We start from the raw sequence: 15,012 nt of genomic DNA on the forward strand, positions 1-15,012 counted from the left end.
AAAAAGAAAAAAAAAGAACATATGTAATTAAAAATTCCCTAGTAACCACATTAAAAATAAATAGATTGGCTGGGCACAGTGGTTCTCGTCTATAATCCTAGCACTCTGGGAGGCCAAGGTCGGAGGAACATTAGAGCTCAGGAGTTCAAGACCAGCCTGAGCAACATAGTGAGACCCCATGTTTACAAAAAATAGAAAAATTAGCCAGTCATGGTGGCATGCGCCTGTAGTCCCAGCTACTTGGGAGGCCGAGACAGGAGGATTGCTTGAGCCCAGGAGTTTGAGGTTGCAGTGAGCTATGATGACACCATTACACTCTAGCCAGGGTGACAGAGCAAGACTCTGTCCACAAAAATAAATAAATAAATAAATAAATAAGTTAAATTAATTTTAATAATATGTTTTATTTAACCCAATATATGTAACAAATATAAAAATTATTATGTATCAAGATTATTAATGGGATAGTCTCCGTTCTTTTTTCACAGAAAGTATTCAAACTTTCGTGTGTATTTTACGCTTACAGCAGGTCACAATTCAGATCAGCAACATTTCAAGTGCTCTCTAGGCACATGTGACTAGCAACTACTGTATTGGACAGCACAGCTATAGACACAGCTCTCATAGAATGTGCATCTGTTCTCGGATCAGCCCCGTCATTAGCCAGTAAGTTTCCGGAGGGTGGGCACTGAGTCTTCCTCATCCTCATACTCCTCTGCATCCCTAGCACAGGCATAGGCCTTGCAGAGAGGTGCTCCACAATTTTTTGTTGAAAGGGACTGAACTCTGACTGTTGACACACTCTTCCTTATATAAAGCTGAACCTAGCCCACTGGAAAGTTCTACCCAGGGGCCCTGGCTCTGCTCCCTGGAGTCTCACATGAGAATACTCGAAGGCTCCCCTAAATTTTCTCTTCCTTGAGTTAAATATCCCAGAACACTTTCCTTCTCTGATCTCTCCTTCTCTGAATGACTATCGGCCTTTCTCAGCCAGGACTCACATCTGCTTAGAAAACAGTTTGTTATAGTCTTCTTTTTTTTTTTACTAAATTTTTTCTTTAATTTCAGAATTTTACAGGGGTACACACGTTTTGGTTACATAATTTGCTCTTGTACAGTTCAAGTCAAAGTTATGCATGTACCCTTCACCCAGTTAGTGTGCATTGTACCTGTTAGGTGTGAATTTACCCATCCTCTCCTCCTTGCTATAGTCTTTAGTTATTTCCTATGTCAGTGTTTCGGGCTCCCCTCCCAAACATCCTGAGGGGAGCCTGGCCTTGTTCTCCTTTTCAGGTAGTCTCTGCCATGCCCAGCTTGGTGTTAGGCGTGTAGCAGGCCTCCTCTCAGCACGCATGTGTCTGGTACATCTCATTTCTTCCTCTGGTCAGATATTGTCCTCCACTGTTCTTTCTGATCTATAGAAATCACAGAATTTCAGAATTTTTTGGAAAAAGCATGGAGACATTCCAGTTCCATCCATTCATTTCCTAGCCAAGGAAAGGGAGGAACCATGGGAGTTATTTTGCCCCATATCCCAGTTAGTGACAGAGCCGAGGACCAGAAAGAACCCAGAGTTCCAATACTGGGCAGTGTTTTTTCCATTCCACCTGCCTGTCTCTGGGCTTCCTCCTCCAAAACAGGCTTGTCTCCCACCCCTGGCTGGCCGGGTTGCCCTCTGGGGCCAGCTACCTTGCAGGGAGTTCCAGCAGGCAGCAAGGAAGGCCAGGGCCTGAAGGAAGAGCCGGTGGAGGAGAAGGGTGTGTGAGTGACTGTGCGCATCTTGGGGGTGTGGGGTGGCAGGGCAGCAGTGGGTTAAAGCTAACACCAGACAATGATGCAATCACAGAGTCCAAATTGAGTGCAGGTCGCTTTAAGAAAGGAGTAGCTGTAATCTGAAGCCTGCTGGACGCTGGATTAGGCGGCAGCAAAAAAAGCTCTTGTGCTTGCTGGAGCCCCCTCAGTGTGCAGGCTTAGAGGGACCCAGGCTGGGAGTGGAGCTGCAGCGGACCCCCACAGGTAAAGCAGCTGCCTGGCTGGTCTGCGTGCCAGGGAAGGCAGGAGAGGCTCCCCTGGGCTGGGGGGACTAGGGAGAGGCAGGGGACCCCAGAGAGCAGAAAAGAGGGGTGCAAGGAAGAGGAAGTGGGGAGACAGTAGCCCCTGCAGTTTGGGCATGAGGGTGAGTGGACGAGAGAGGGCAGAGGGAATGGGGGGGTCAGGAGATCAGGATCCAGGGATCCCCAAACCCCACAGCACCAACAGCAGAAGAGGCTGGAAAGACTTTGAATGAAGTGAGTGGGAAACAATGGAGGGGGCGGGAAGCGGGGAGAAGGGGGGAGCTGAGCTGTTGGGTCAGGTCTGAGCAGCACCCCAGAGGGAAGGAGATTCTCTGGGAGTTGCTTGCACCAGGGGCAGTCAGGAAGGCAGCCTCTCCTGCAGCCCAGCCCTGGCTTCCCTCCCTGGGCTCCCTGTTTCTTTTTTAAAATCAACCAGTGGTGATTGGGAAGGTAATTTCCCAGCACCACCAAGCAGCTGGCCTGTGAGCCCCGCTGAGGGCTGGGATGGAGTATGGCTGGGTCCTTCCATCCAGCCCCCACCCATTCTCTCGGCCAGATTAGCTGTAAGAGCTGGGAGACCAGTGAGGTTGTGGCCTCTCAAACAATGCCCACTACTTAGACCAGCCAGTGTGTGGGGCTTGAGGGCTTGGCCACCAGTGCTGGGGAGGAGGGCTGTCCCCTCTACACCCTTTCTGCTCCCCGAGGCAAACCACAGCAAGGAGTGGGTCTGGGCCAAAGAAAAGCTGCAGGCTTCCCAGAACCCCACCACTGTCTGGTCCATGCCCGTCTACCAGGAGTTCATCCCTCAGGCAGCGGGGAGGGGGGCAGGGGACCCAAGGAGTTTTATTCCTAGGGCTGGTTCTTCTTTGGGGTATAGGGAGTTGCAACTCTAGGGTGTCCTGGCCTGACTCATTCAGCTTCCAAGACTTGAGAAAGAACATTGCCTGGGGGCTGCTGGGGTCACCACGGGTGGGCCAGAAGAGAGCCCCCGCTCCAGGATCTTCGGCCCAGAGCCCAGGGAGAGGGAGGAACCCTTCCCCGTACTATCTATAACGTCCACTGCCATGTGGCTTGAAGGCTGTGTGGTTCTGGGAGGGGGAGGAGGAGAAGGAGGGATGGTGTTTGTCTCATAACTGGCTTTAATCTGAAACACATGTATTGGCTTGAATTTATCCTCCTAGCTTAGAGGCAAGATCACAAAATCCCAGTTCCTGTGTCTCTTGATTTGGGCAATGTGGCAGAAAGTAAAGCCTGACCTTGGCCCAGTAGGGAGGATATCTACCGCCTCCCCATGTCCTCCCCCTGGTCAGACAGGAGCCTGGCTTGGATACTGCCCTTTGGACAGGATGGCATCATTGTCCCTGTGCCCCTGGCCAGCCACTGGTAGCCAGCCCCAGCCCATAGAAGAATCACCTTGGACAGGGTGTTTCGTGTGCTCTGAGGGGCCCCACACAGACCCTTACTCTATGCCCTCTTGCTGCCCGTGTTGGGAGCTTTCAATAATCTCTCCCCTTCCCTCATCTCTATGGCTCAAGGTCGAGCATTTGAAGATGTGCCATTAATACTTCATGCCCTGTGTCTGGCCTGGGCCAGCTTTGGACCCGTGTGCCTGCCCCTGCCAGCTTCCCTCACCTCACCCACCTTGTGACAATGATGACCTGTCCTGGGGCTTGGCTTAGGCTCTGTAGGGACTGAGGTCCCACCTTCACATGCATTTGAATCACAAATTTACTTTCCTCAAACATTGGGGCAGGACACCCCGTCTGCTGTCTCAACTCCCTGCCGGGCCAGAGGGACTAAAGCCAACTGTTTTCCCTCCAGCCTCCCTCCCGTGCGGCCCACGGAGTTTGCAGTCTCCAGCAGTGTAGTCTGCAGAGGCTCAGGCGAGGCAGGCCCTGCCAGCCCTGGGTGGGGCCGCTGCGTGGACAGTGGCTGGAGGCCTGGATGATGTCGACGTCTCTATCTCCTACTGCAGAAAGCTTTTCCTGCTGTCTCAAGGGAAGGTTTCTCCGCGACTGGCAGGGCAGCCACGTAGAAGGGCTGCTGGCGAGGGTCCGGCACGCAGAGATGCGAGCTGCAGACCAGGGTTTAGGAAGAAGGCGGGGTGGCTCCCGCCTTCAGCTGAGCAAACTCAGAGGCAATCTTTTGTTGCCTTTCACGCTCTACAATATTGTCCGGTGGATTATCAGCTTAATTTTAAGGACTTTAGCCAACAGTCACATACTGCAATCCCACATTTTCTAATCCAATTTGTTCTGGGAAGGCAAAAAAGTATGTGTGCCGTGTGTGGGTGGGTGTTTATGTGTATTTAAAAGCATAATGAAGGATAACGGTGTGTGTGCGTATCGCAGGGGAGGTGAGGGGCAGGAAACACAAAGTAGTTCAGATTTTAAGTTCTTGACTGAGCGATGTGGATAGAGGGACAACAAGGACCAGCCAAAGGTCCTGGTTGCTGGGGCTTGTCCCACTTTCTAACCAGAAGGTCTCTCGGAAGATCTTATCTGTGAACCACCCTCAGCTGCCTTCATCCCCTGCCCCCTGCCCAACCCCGACGCCCCCCAGATCTTGACTCCAGGGTGAGCTCAGAGGTGAAGTGAATGCAGGAGGGGAGGGCCCTCCACCCAGAGCTCCGGGTTTTCCCTGTGGTCCAGGGGCCAGACCAGAGCCTGGTCAGAGGAGGCCACAGCCGTGGAGGTGAAGGGACTCGGGTGGGCTTACTGAGAATTGGTGTTGTTTAACCTGAAAGAAAGAAAGTTCCAGGGATTTAAGAGCTATTTTCTAGCCAGTAGGGGGAAGAGGACATGCATCCACAGGGGAGAGGTGGGGCCGAGGGATTCCAGTTGGAGGGAGATGTATTTGGGAACCAGGATCATTTTTTTGAGCTTACGTACCTCTGGCACTGTTAAGTGCTGTTAAGGCATTATCTAATTATCTAATTTAACCCTCACAACAATAGGTAAGCACTATTTTATTTCCATATTACAAGAGAAAAAATTGTAATTTAGAGAGCCATGAACATACAGTTGAGGCAGGGACAGTGGCACGTGACTATAGTCTTAGCTACTCCAGCTTAGGTTCAACTCACCTGAGCCCAGGAGTCTGAGTCCAACCTGGGCAACACAGTGAGACCCCCTGCAAAAAAAAAAAAAAAGGGCACAGAATTGAAATTTAAACCCAGGCTTTCTGACCCTAGTCTCTGCACTCCTGACCATGAGAGAGAGCATTCCTGAAATGGAACTATCCAGGAAGGGAATGAGCTTCCTTATGAGGCCACAGGTTTTGGGCCAGAGGAATTTAAGAAGAGAGTTTGAGAATTTTGGAGAGAGAGCAGAAGCTCCACTCTCGGTAACCTGTGATTCTAATGGGAGAGATCTGGGTCCTGCCCCCATTCTCTTAGGAAACATCAACCCAAATCCTATCAAGTGAGCAGGCTGGCTGCCTGCAGGGAAAAGCCTCTGCAGACGTTTGTGCCGGACCACACTCCACACAGAGGAGCCCGGCTGGGGCTTCGCAGCTCTGGAGCTTTAGGTCTGAATGTGGGTCCCTGACACAGACAACGGGATGAAGGCACAAGCTTGTGGTGTGACTGTGGGCCACGTGGCAGGTGGAGGGGTGGGAGGACACTGCCAGGAGGGGTCATCAAGTTGGGTGCCGGCTGCCCACTTCCAGGCTGGGGGTGCTGGAGGGAAGGCACCCAGCCCCACCCAGCTCCTGCTCCCTGCCCAGAGTGGCCCAGTGGGGCAGGGTGGTGGGTGAGACCTGTGCCTTGTGCTTTTCTTATAGGCCCCAGGATGCAGGCCCTCATGCTACTCCTCTGGACAGGAGCCCTCCTCGGGCACAGCAGCTGCCAAAACACCGCCGGCAGCCCGGAGGAGGTCAGTAGGGGTGAGCATGGGGTGGGCATTGCTGTTCCCAGCCCCCCTTAGCGGGCAGCATGAGGGAACCAGGGAGCTGGGCATCCAGGTTCCAGGCCAGGCTCTGGCCCTTATTTCTCCAGTGTCTTGGTTTCTCTAGTAGCAAACACAAGAGCGAAAACATCTTGCCTTGCCTATCGGTGGACAAGGTGGGGACAAAAATAAGAACCAAAATTCTCCTAGATAATCTGATGGGTTAAAAATAACACAAAGACCGGATGCGGTGGCTCACGCCTGTAATCCTAGCACTCTGGGAGGCCGAGGCGGGTGGATTGTTTGAGCTCAGGAGTTCAAAACCAGCCTGAGCAAGAGCGAGACCCCATCTCTACTAAAAATAGAAAGAAATTAATCGGACAACTAAAAATATTTAGAAAATATTAGCCGGGCATGGTGGCACATGCCTGTAGTTCCAGCTACTCAGGAGGCTGAGGCAGAAGGATTGCTTGAGCCCAGGAGTGTGAGGTTGCTGTGAGCTAGGCTGACGCCACGGCACTCACTCTAGCCCGGGCAAAAGAGTGAGACTCTGTCTCAAAAAAAAATAAATAAATAACACAAAAAAACCCAAAGAACTTAAGTCTAGGGCTGTCCCTTCAGTAAAGACCTTTTCTCATTACCTTGTCCTACCACCACGGCTCGCTGAGTGGGCGGTGTTTTCAGACGTTTGTTCAGATACTGGCCAAGGGCGTTGCAGGGGATGAGACGGCAGGGACAGATCTCTCTGCTGCCCAGAGAGAGCACAGTGAGGTTGCAAAGGCAGCTACAGGCACAGGGAGGGAAACTCATGCTAATGACAGGGGCAGGTGCCTGTCACATGAGGGACAAGGGCAGCTGAATTTATCGGCCGGAGCCCTGGATTTTGTCGTGAGGTCTGAGTTTGAATTCTGGCTCTACCTTTCACTCGCTTTGTGACCTTGGACAAGTCACTCTTACTTCAGTCTGTTCCCTTACTTATAAAATGGGATGAAAATACCCATTCTTACGGGGCCATATGGCCATTCATTTCTTTCTCATTTATTGGACACCTGCTCTGTAGGTGCTGGGGATGGGTGGAGATACAAAAGGCTTAGTTCTTGCCTTCAAGGTACTGCATCTTTTGAGATGTTATACATCAGCAAGTACGAAATGAAGTAACTCAAATGAAAAGAACTAGCAAAGAGCCCGGCATGTGGCAGGTGGTTAATAAGTAAGTAGTAGCTGCCTCTGAAAGAAGGTCAGAAAAGCAAACGTTTCCTTTGGATTAGAGTAGTCAGGGAAATCTGCGATGCAGCCAGCCTGGGCAATAATGAGACCCTCTCTCTACAAAGCAATAAGAAAAATTAGCCGGGTGTGGTGGTGCACACCTGTAGTCCCAGTTACTTGGGAGGCTTAGGTGGGAGGATCGCTTGAACCTGGGAGCTGGAGGCTGCCATGAGCTAGGATGACACCACTGCACTCCAGCCCAGGTGACAGAGCAAGACCCTGTTTGAAAAAAAAAACAAAACAAAACCAAAAAACCATGATGGAGAAGGAGACATCTAACCAGGGCCGTGAAAGACAGGAGGGTTTGATGGGCATGTCTAGGCAGAGGCCTGGGCACAGTAGGCAAGGTTGAGCACATCGTAGCCTAGTTTAGCTTGAGGACAGGATTTCTTGGAGGTTCCTCGCCAATATTTTTAAAAATGTGTCATAGGCTATGGCTCACAGGTCACAAGTGTTTAAACCTGGCCTGCTAATCTTTCCTCTGGGCTGCCTCTCCCCAGCAGAGAGCTCATGCGTAATCAGAGTCCAGACTCATTGTAACATTAGGCTGAACATATCAGAATTAGAAAGGATAGCCCCAGGGGGCTGGAACCACAATCCCAGGCAAAGCCATGAGGAGTGGAGTTATTCACTGCTCATCTACATCGATCCTTGTACTCAAATGCAGGACTTCCTGTCTCCTCCAGGGCTCCCCAGACCCCGACGGCACAGGGGTACCAGTGGAGGAGGAGGACCCCTTCTTTAAGGTCCCTGTGAACAAGCTGGCAGCAGCCGTCTCCAACTTTGGCTATGACCTGTACCGTGTGCGGTCCAGCATGAACCCCACAACCAACGTGCTCCTGTCTCCACTCAGTGTGGCCACGGCTCTCTCTGCCCTCTCGCTGGGTAAGTACTCAGATGCACAAAGCCCCAGACAGACCTGAGGGGCCCTGTCCAGCCCCTGCACATATGTGGCTCTGTAAGCCCTGGAGACACTTCAGCTCAGTGAGGCTGGTCCCAGGGGGGGTCCCAGGGCATGCACCTGGGAGCTCGAGGGCTGCACACACTCTCACTGCCTGGGAGGTTGCTGAGCACCATGCAAGACATGGTGATTTCAACACTCATTTATTCATTTCTTAAACAAGCTCCATATGCCTGCCATTTGCCTAGGTTTTGGGGGTATAACTGCCCATGGGCAGGCATGGGCTCACCCTCCCCAGGGTCACAGCGGGGTGCACAGGGGACACTAATAAACAAGTAACTGCAAAACAGTCTTAAGTGCTGTGATGGGAGAACTGCAGGGACTTGTGTCCCTTACTCCTGCCCTTATCTCTTTCTAACCTGATGCCTTGAACCTCCTTTCGGGAAGTCTCTAAGGATGCAGTCACTATTTCTTTGACTGCCTTCGAATTCCTTGCCCATATAGAATATCTCTAAAACCGTGAACAGGGATGTTCCTTGTAGCATCTAAAAAAAAAAAAAAGATAAAACCAGCCTGCTCAGGCCCTCAGCAGACAAAAAGAATAAGATACAGTATCCCTGTCCTGGGAGAGGCCCGATTTGGGCCCTGGTGGGCAGTGATCAAGGTTCACATCCTCGTCTCCCTGGCAGGAGCTGAACAGCGAACGGAATCTGTCATTCACCGGGCTCTCTACTATGACTTGATCAACAACCCAGACATCCATGGCACCTACAAGGAACTCCTTGCAACCGTCACTGCCCCGCAGAAGAACCTCAAGAGTGCTTCCCGGATCGTCCTGGAGAAGAGTGAGTTGCCTTTCTAGCCTGCACTGCCCGGGGAGCGTGGGCTCTGTGCTCCATGCTGGGGGTTTCCTTCTAAACAACAGCTTACGTGCACCCAGGCCAGGCCTGGCCCCAGGGAGCAGGAAGAGCCCCGTGCACCCAGAGAGGCTGAGAAAGAGGAAGTGAGCTGCAGGAGACAGTGGGAGGGGTGGCGAGGGCAGCAATGTGAAGAGAAACAGCAACGAGCCAATTCTGTCGTTCCCCGTCCAGTTCCCGGGGAAGCCGGCAGGAGTCCCAGCAAGTCCCGGGCAGGCAGTGGGCAGGAAGTCGGGGCCCACTGAGTGGTAAACCCGAAGCTAAACCCAGCATGCTCTCCCAGAGGGGATGCTGGTTTAATTCTCGTACACAAACTCCTTCTCCTCTTCCTCTTCTCAGAGCTGCGCATAAAATCCAGCTTTGTGGCACCACTGGAAAAGTCATACGGGACCAGACCCAGAATCCTGTCTGGCAACCCCCGCATGGACCTGCAGGAGATTAACGGCTGGGTGCACGCCCAGACGAAGGTGAAGGTCGCCAAGTTCACAAAGGAGTTGCCCAGTGAAATCAGCATCCTCCTTCTCGGTGTGGCCTACTTCAAGGGTGAGGGCTTCTCCACTTCTTTTTGGCCAAGGGTGGGTGGCAGGCCTCAGAAGGGTCAGGGAAAGGCGAGAGGTCAAAGACCTTGTCCAACAGGAGCGCAGGAGCAGAGCCAGAGGCGGGTCTGAGAACCGCCATTGCTTGCAGCACGTCTGCACGTCGTCACGCCTACGTCATCACGTCTACATCATCCCGTCTACAGCAAAGCACGAGCGTGTACCGAGCGTGAGCCGCTCGGGGAGAAAGAACAGTGGAGAGGGAACAAGCGCGAACACCGGGCCTGTCTGGGGCTAGGCGCTGTGTTCCATTTCTGGCTTTTGGGTCAGACAAGGTTTAAATCCCAGCTCTGCCTTTGCTCTGCACAAATTTTATAACCTTTCTGGGCCTGTTTTCTCATCTTTAATGTGAGGCTAATACACCCACTTCATAGACACCTTGTACATGTCGTCTCTCATTTTCACAACGAGCCTAGAACCATAACTAGGACATGGCAGGTGCGGCACGGCACCCTGCTTCCACGCTGTGGTGATGTGCCCGAGACCATTCCACGGGCCCAGCGTGAGGCCAGCCCCACTCCGATTAGGCCTAGCGGTGGGGAGTGGGGGTTGGGCAACCTCCCCCTTAAAATGCTTTGTAACCGTGTGTCAGGCAGAGGTAAGAGCTAAGAGCCGACTTCTAAACTCTCAGAGAAAAGCCCGAGGGCTTCCTGCTCTCAGCACCGACCTCCAGCGAGTGAGAGAACAGCTGCAGATCCGGCATACTAATGGCCACGTTAAACTGTGGGAGCTTGGCCATCGGCTCGCTTCGGAGTGTCGGCGAGTCCCTGCACCTCTTTGGGCTCAGCCCTTTTTCAGCTGTGAGAAGGGTGATCAGAGGATGTCAGAGGTCCCTTCCTGCTCTCACCTCCTTTGATTCTGTCTCGCAGAAACCCCGCTGTAGGAGCGTACACCTGTTTACTTTTCCGTAGGCCATCACAGAACTTGTAAGTTCCAGAGAGTCAAATGGACAAAATCAACTGATTTCCATTTGAGTTTGCTTGTGGAAAGTATTCAGGGTCCTGGAAACGTTGTGGTCCAAACCACATACCACATGTGCTGAGATAAAGCCATTCCCTGATGTGTCAGAGCCCCTGGCCACTAAGATTCCTTCAGTTGGGTGATTTTCAATAACATGGTTTGGAGACACAGTGTGGTCCCACTGCCTCTCTGGTCTCCTGGGGCTCAGGACACTCCATTCGTTTCATTCCAGGGCCGTGGCTAACAAAGTTTGACTCCAGAAAGACTTCCCTCAAGGATTTCTACTTGGATGAAGAGAGGACTGTGAGGGTTCCCATGATGTCAGACCCTCAGGCTATTTTACGCTATGGCCTGGATTCTGACCTCAACTGCAAGGTGTGTAGGGGCGGGGTGGGGGGCAAGTGGAGGGAGAGGACACAGGCAGGCAGAATGGTGTAGTGGAAATAGAATGAACTTTGAGGTCCAACGGCTGTCTAAATTTGTCTGCTGTGTGACTTTGACCAAACTAATAACATCTCTGAGCCTTTCCCCTTCTTAAAATGGGGTGAGGGAGGCTGGGTGCGGTGGCTCACACCCGTAATCCTAGCACTTTGGGGGGCCGAGGCTGGAGGATTGCTTGAGACTATGACTTAGAGACCAGCCTGGGCAACATAGCAAGACCTCGTCTCTACAAAAAAATTTTAAAAACAGTTGCATGTGTGGTGGTGCACGCCTCACACCTGTAGTCCCAGCAACTTGTGAGGCTGAGGTGGGAGGATCACTTGAGCCCAGGAATTTGAGGCTTCAGTGAGCTGTGACTGGACCACTGCACTCCAGCGTGGGTGACAGAGCAAGACCCTGTCTCTTTAAAAAAAAAATGGGGTGGGGGATAGTCATCAAAACTTATCCTCTTAGAGTTTGTTATAAGGATTAATAAGGTAATGTGAAATGTGCTCTCAAATGTTGTTTTTCTCTTCTCCTCTTTTTTTGAGACCTTTTATTTCTAGACTTCAAAGCCAAACTTTGAACTATCACGAACTCCAAATCGCGGGCATTCTAAGGCTTTCATATGTACCCGACTTCTTTTAATTCTAAGTCAGTAGTTCTTAACCTTTTATGGTTTATGGGCCGTGGATCTCTTTGGGAATCTGACAAAAGCGCCTGGAACACTTGAGAGAAATGCCATGTGTGCACATGTACACGTTTCTGCACGTGGTTTCGGGGGCTTTTGAGACTCCTCAGACCATTCGTTCCACGGACCTTAGGTTAAGACCCTGCGTTCAAAGGACCCGTTTTTTATTGCTGCTTCTGCATTGCTGCACCCAATGCCCCCTTTTCTAGTCCAGTGCTCTCTATGTATCAGACGATCAGTAAATGTTGGCAGATGGACTTTGGGAGAAAACAAAGACCTGAAGTTAATTAATTAAGGATGTGAAGATTGAATTTTATTATATCTATATCCATAGTATAGACAGTGCCTGGTACAGCAAATGCAATTAATAAAAATGTGACATCTAAATGAATTACATCCATAATTTATTTTTCCCTTTTGGGTCTCTTAAGTTTTTTATTTTTAATTTCAGAATATTATGGGGGTACAAATGTTTAGGTTACATATATTGTCTTTGCACCACCCAAGTCAGAGCTTGAAGCATGTCCATCCTCCAGACAGTGCTTACCGCACCCCTTAGGTGTGAATATATCCGTCCCCACCTCCCCACACCTGCCCGACACCCAATCAATGTTACTTCTGTATATGAAAGACCTGAAATTTAAATCTAGCTCCCCAGAACCGCAGGAAAACATTCAGCAGATAACTTCAGTTGGTAATGGGCCGAGGTAAGAAAAGACAACAGTCTATGTTTTGAAGGAACATCAGGAAATGACTTGTTGCCACAATGCAGTAACCTTGAGGGACAATTGTTGGATAGATTACAGGTTGGGAGAAAAATGACGCCAGGGCCCCACCATAGAATAAGGGAAGGCAGCGCTTGGTGTATGTCTCTATCCCAAGGCTCTTGGGCTCTAAAGGACTAACCCATGTGTTTCCTCCCTTGTTTCAGATTGGCCAACTGCCCTTGACCGGAAGCATGAGTATCATCTTCTTCCTGCCTGTGAAAGTGACCCAGAACTTGACCATGATAGAAGAGAGCCTCACCTCTGAGTTCGTTCAGGACATAGACAGAGAACTGAAGACTGTCCAAGCAGTCCTGACCATCCCCAAGCTGAAGCTGAGTTATGAAGGCGAAGTTACTAAGTCCTTGCAGGAGATGAGTACGTTTGCAAGACCCCTTTGCTCTTGGTGGGTGGGGTTGAGTCTTTGAGCCTTCTACCTTGCTAAGCAGAACTCAAGGGCTTCATGGCCTTGTAGGGAGGCCATGGTTGATTCCTTAATTCTAAGAGTGCTGGAGGGGAAGACTGAACTGCCTTCCTTAATAGACTCATTGCTCAGTCCCATGAGCATATATCCTGTAATGGGCTTAGAACAAGTCTGTTTGACCTGATTTCTAATGGTAACCTCACTTGCTGTGTGCTCTTGGGCAAGTCACTTAACCCTCAACCAGCTCAGAGCTCTGCATACCTCACAAAGGGTCAAAAGTGGTGCTTCACTCCAAGCTTGCTTGCGGTTGTATTCTCCCTTGGGGTATTGGGTAAGGCAGGATTATAATGGAAGTCTCTCTCAATTTCCGCAGAGCTGCAATCCTTGTTTGATTCACCAGACTTTAGCAAGATCACAGGCAAACCTATCAAGCTTACTCAAGTGGAACACTGGGCTGGCTTCGAGTGGAATGAGGATGGGGCAGGAACCACTCCTAGCCCAGGGCTCCAGCCTTCCCACCCTACCTTCCCCCTGGACTATCACCTTAACCAACCCTTCATCTTTGTACTGAGGGACACGGACACAGGAGCCCTTCTCTTCATAGGCAAAATTCTGGACCCCAGGGGCACTTAATCCTCCAGTTTAATGTTCCAATACCCTAAAAGAAGAAAACCCCAGAAGGATGGCATATTATACATTACATGAAGGCTGCCCCTATAATGTTTCATCAATGTATACAATAAAAGAGCTTTATCCTTAACTTTTGTTACTTTCTCTTCCTATTTTGAGCTATGCTAAGTTTACAGGAAGATAAATTGCCCTTTAGGAATTTGCTGGTTGTATACTTATAGCCTGGTTCTATCTAACTGCAGAAAGTCACCATTTATAAGAACTTTTAGTTATCTGTATTGTACAATGCAGGAGCTGCTTCTCCGTTCTGGGGGTGTTTATGTATTAGGATCACTAATCCTCCCAGGGGGCATTTCCTACATATTCTTAAATAAACCAAACTTTAGGTTTTTGTTTCTTTTTTTTCGAGATGGGGTCTCGTTCTGTTGCCCAGGCTGGAGTGCAGTGGCGCAATCATACCTCACTGCAGCCTTGAACTCCCAGGCTCGAGTGATCCTCCTGCCTCAGCCTCTTGAGTAGCTGGGACTACAGGTATTGGCCATTGGGGCTGGTGCAGACTTTAGGTTTTAAATGCAAGCACAGGTATTCCCGAGTCAAACTAATGTCACAAGTGACAATATAAGACAACACATGGACAGATAAGGGAGGTAATTTGTAACTTCAGGAGCTAATTTTATAAATCATTTAAAGAAAACTCTCAAATACACAGAAAATGAGACCTGGTAGGTAAGGATTCTATACGTATTCTTTTTAAGGAAGTATCCCTATTTTACAAAGTATAATAGAATCTTTTTTAGGAATATGAAACATGCCACATGTTTGGAATAGAGTAACTATAGAATTGTTTACAGGACTAAATTGTGTGTGTATTATATATATATATATTTCTATATATTTCTGAGTATTACGGGGGTACAAATGTTTAGGTAACATGTATTGCCTTTGTTCTGCCCAAGTCAGAGCTTCAAGCGTGTCTATCCCCCAGTGTGCATCACACCCATTAGCTGTGAATACACCCATCTCCTCCTCCCCCCGCACCTGCCCAACACCCAATGAATGTTACTTCCATATGTGCACATAAGTGTTGATCAGTTAGTACCAATTTGATGGTGAGTACATGGGGTGTTTGCTTTTCCATTCTTGTGATACTTAGGAGAATGGGCTCCAGCTCCACCCAGGATAATACAAGAGGTGTTAGTTCACCACTGTTTTTTGTGGCTGTGTAGTACTCCATGGTATACATATACCACATTTTATTAATCCACTCATGTATTGATGGGCACTTAGGTTGTTTCCACATCTTTGCAATTCTGAATTGTGCTGCTATAAACGTTCGAGTGCAGATGTCTTTATTATAGAATGTCTTTTTTTCCTTTGGGTAGATACCTAGTAGGGGGACTGCTGGATCAAACGGTAATTCTACTTTTAGCTCTTGAGGTACCTCCATATTACTTTCCATAGGGGTTGTACTAGTTTGCAGTCCCAAGGACTAACTTTTTTTT

The 15,012-nt window shown here is 49.9% G+C and overlaps 1 protein-coding gene across 1 annotated transcript; it reads left to right on the forward strand.

Annotated features, from left to right (window-relative positions):
* The first annotated feature begins 1,857 nt into the window (after positions 1-1,857).
* SERPINF1 (serpin peptidase inhibitor, clade F (alpha-2 antiplasmin, pigment epithelium derived factor), member 1) lies at positions 1,858-13,636 on the forward strand. Its single transcript, XM_012653017.1, has 8 exons — positions 1,858-2,016; positions 5,838-5,929; positions 7,894-8,092; positions 8,798-8,953; positions 9,365-9,568; positions 10,814-10,956; positions 12,624-12,834; positions 13,254-13,636. The coding sequence occupies exons 2-8, from the start codon at positions 5,846-5,848 to the stop codon at positions 13,511-13,513; spliced, it is 1,257 nt and encodes a 418-aa protein (XP_012508471.1). The 5' UTR covers positions 1,858-2,016; positions 5,838-5,845; the 3' UTR covers positions 13,514-13,636.
* The last annotated feature ends 1,376 nt before the right edge of the window (positions 13,637-15,012 follow it).

The sequence above is a fragment of the Propithecus coquereli genome, unplaced genomic scaffold (genome assembly GCF_000956105.1).
Source record: "Propithecus coquereli isolate 6110/MARCELLA unplaced genomic scaffold, Pcoq_1.0 Scaffold409, whole genome shotgun sequence".
NCBI lineage: Eukaryota > Metazoa > Chordata > Mammalia > Primates > Indriidae > Propithecus > Propithecus coquereli.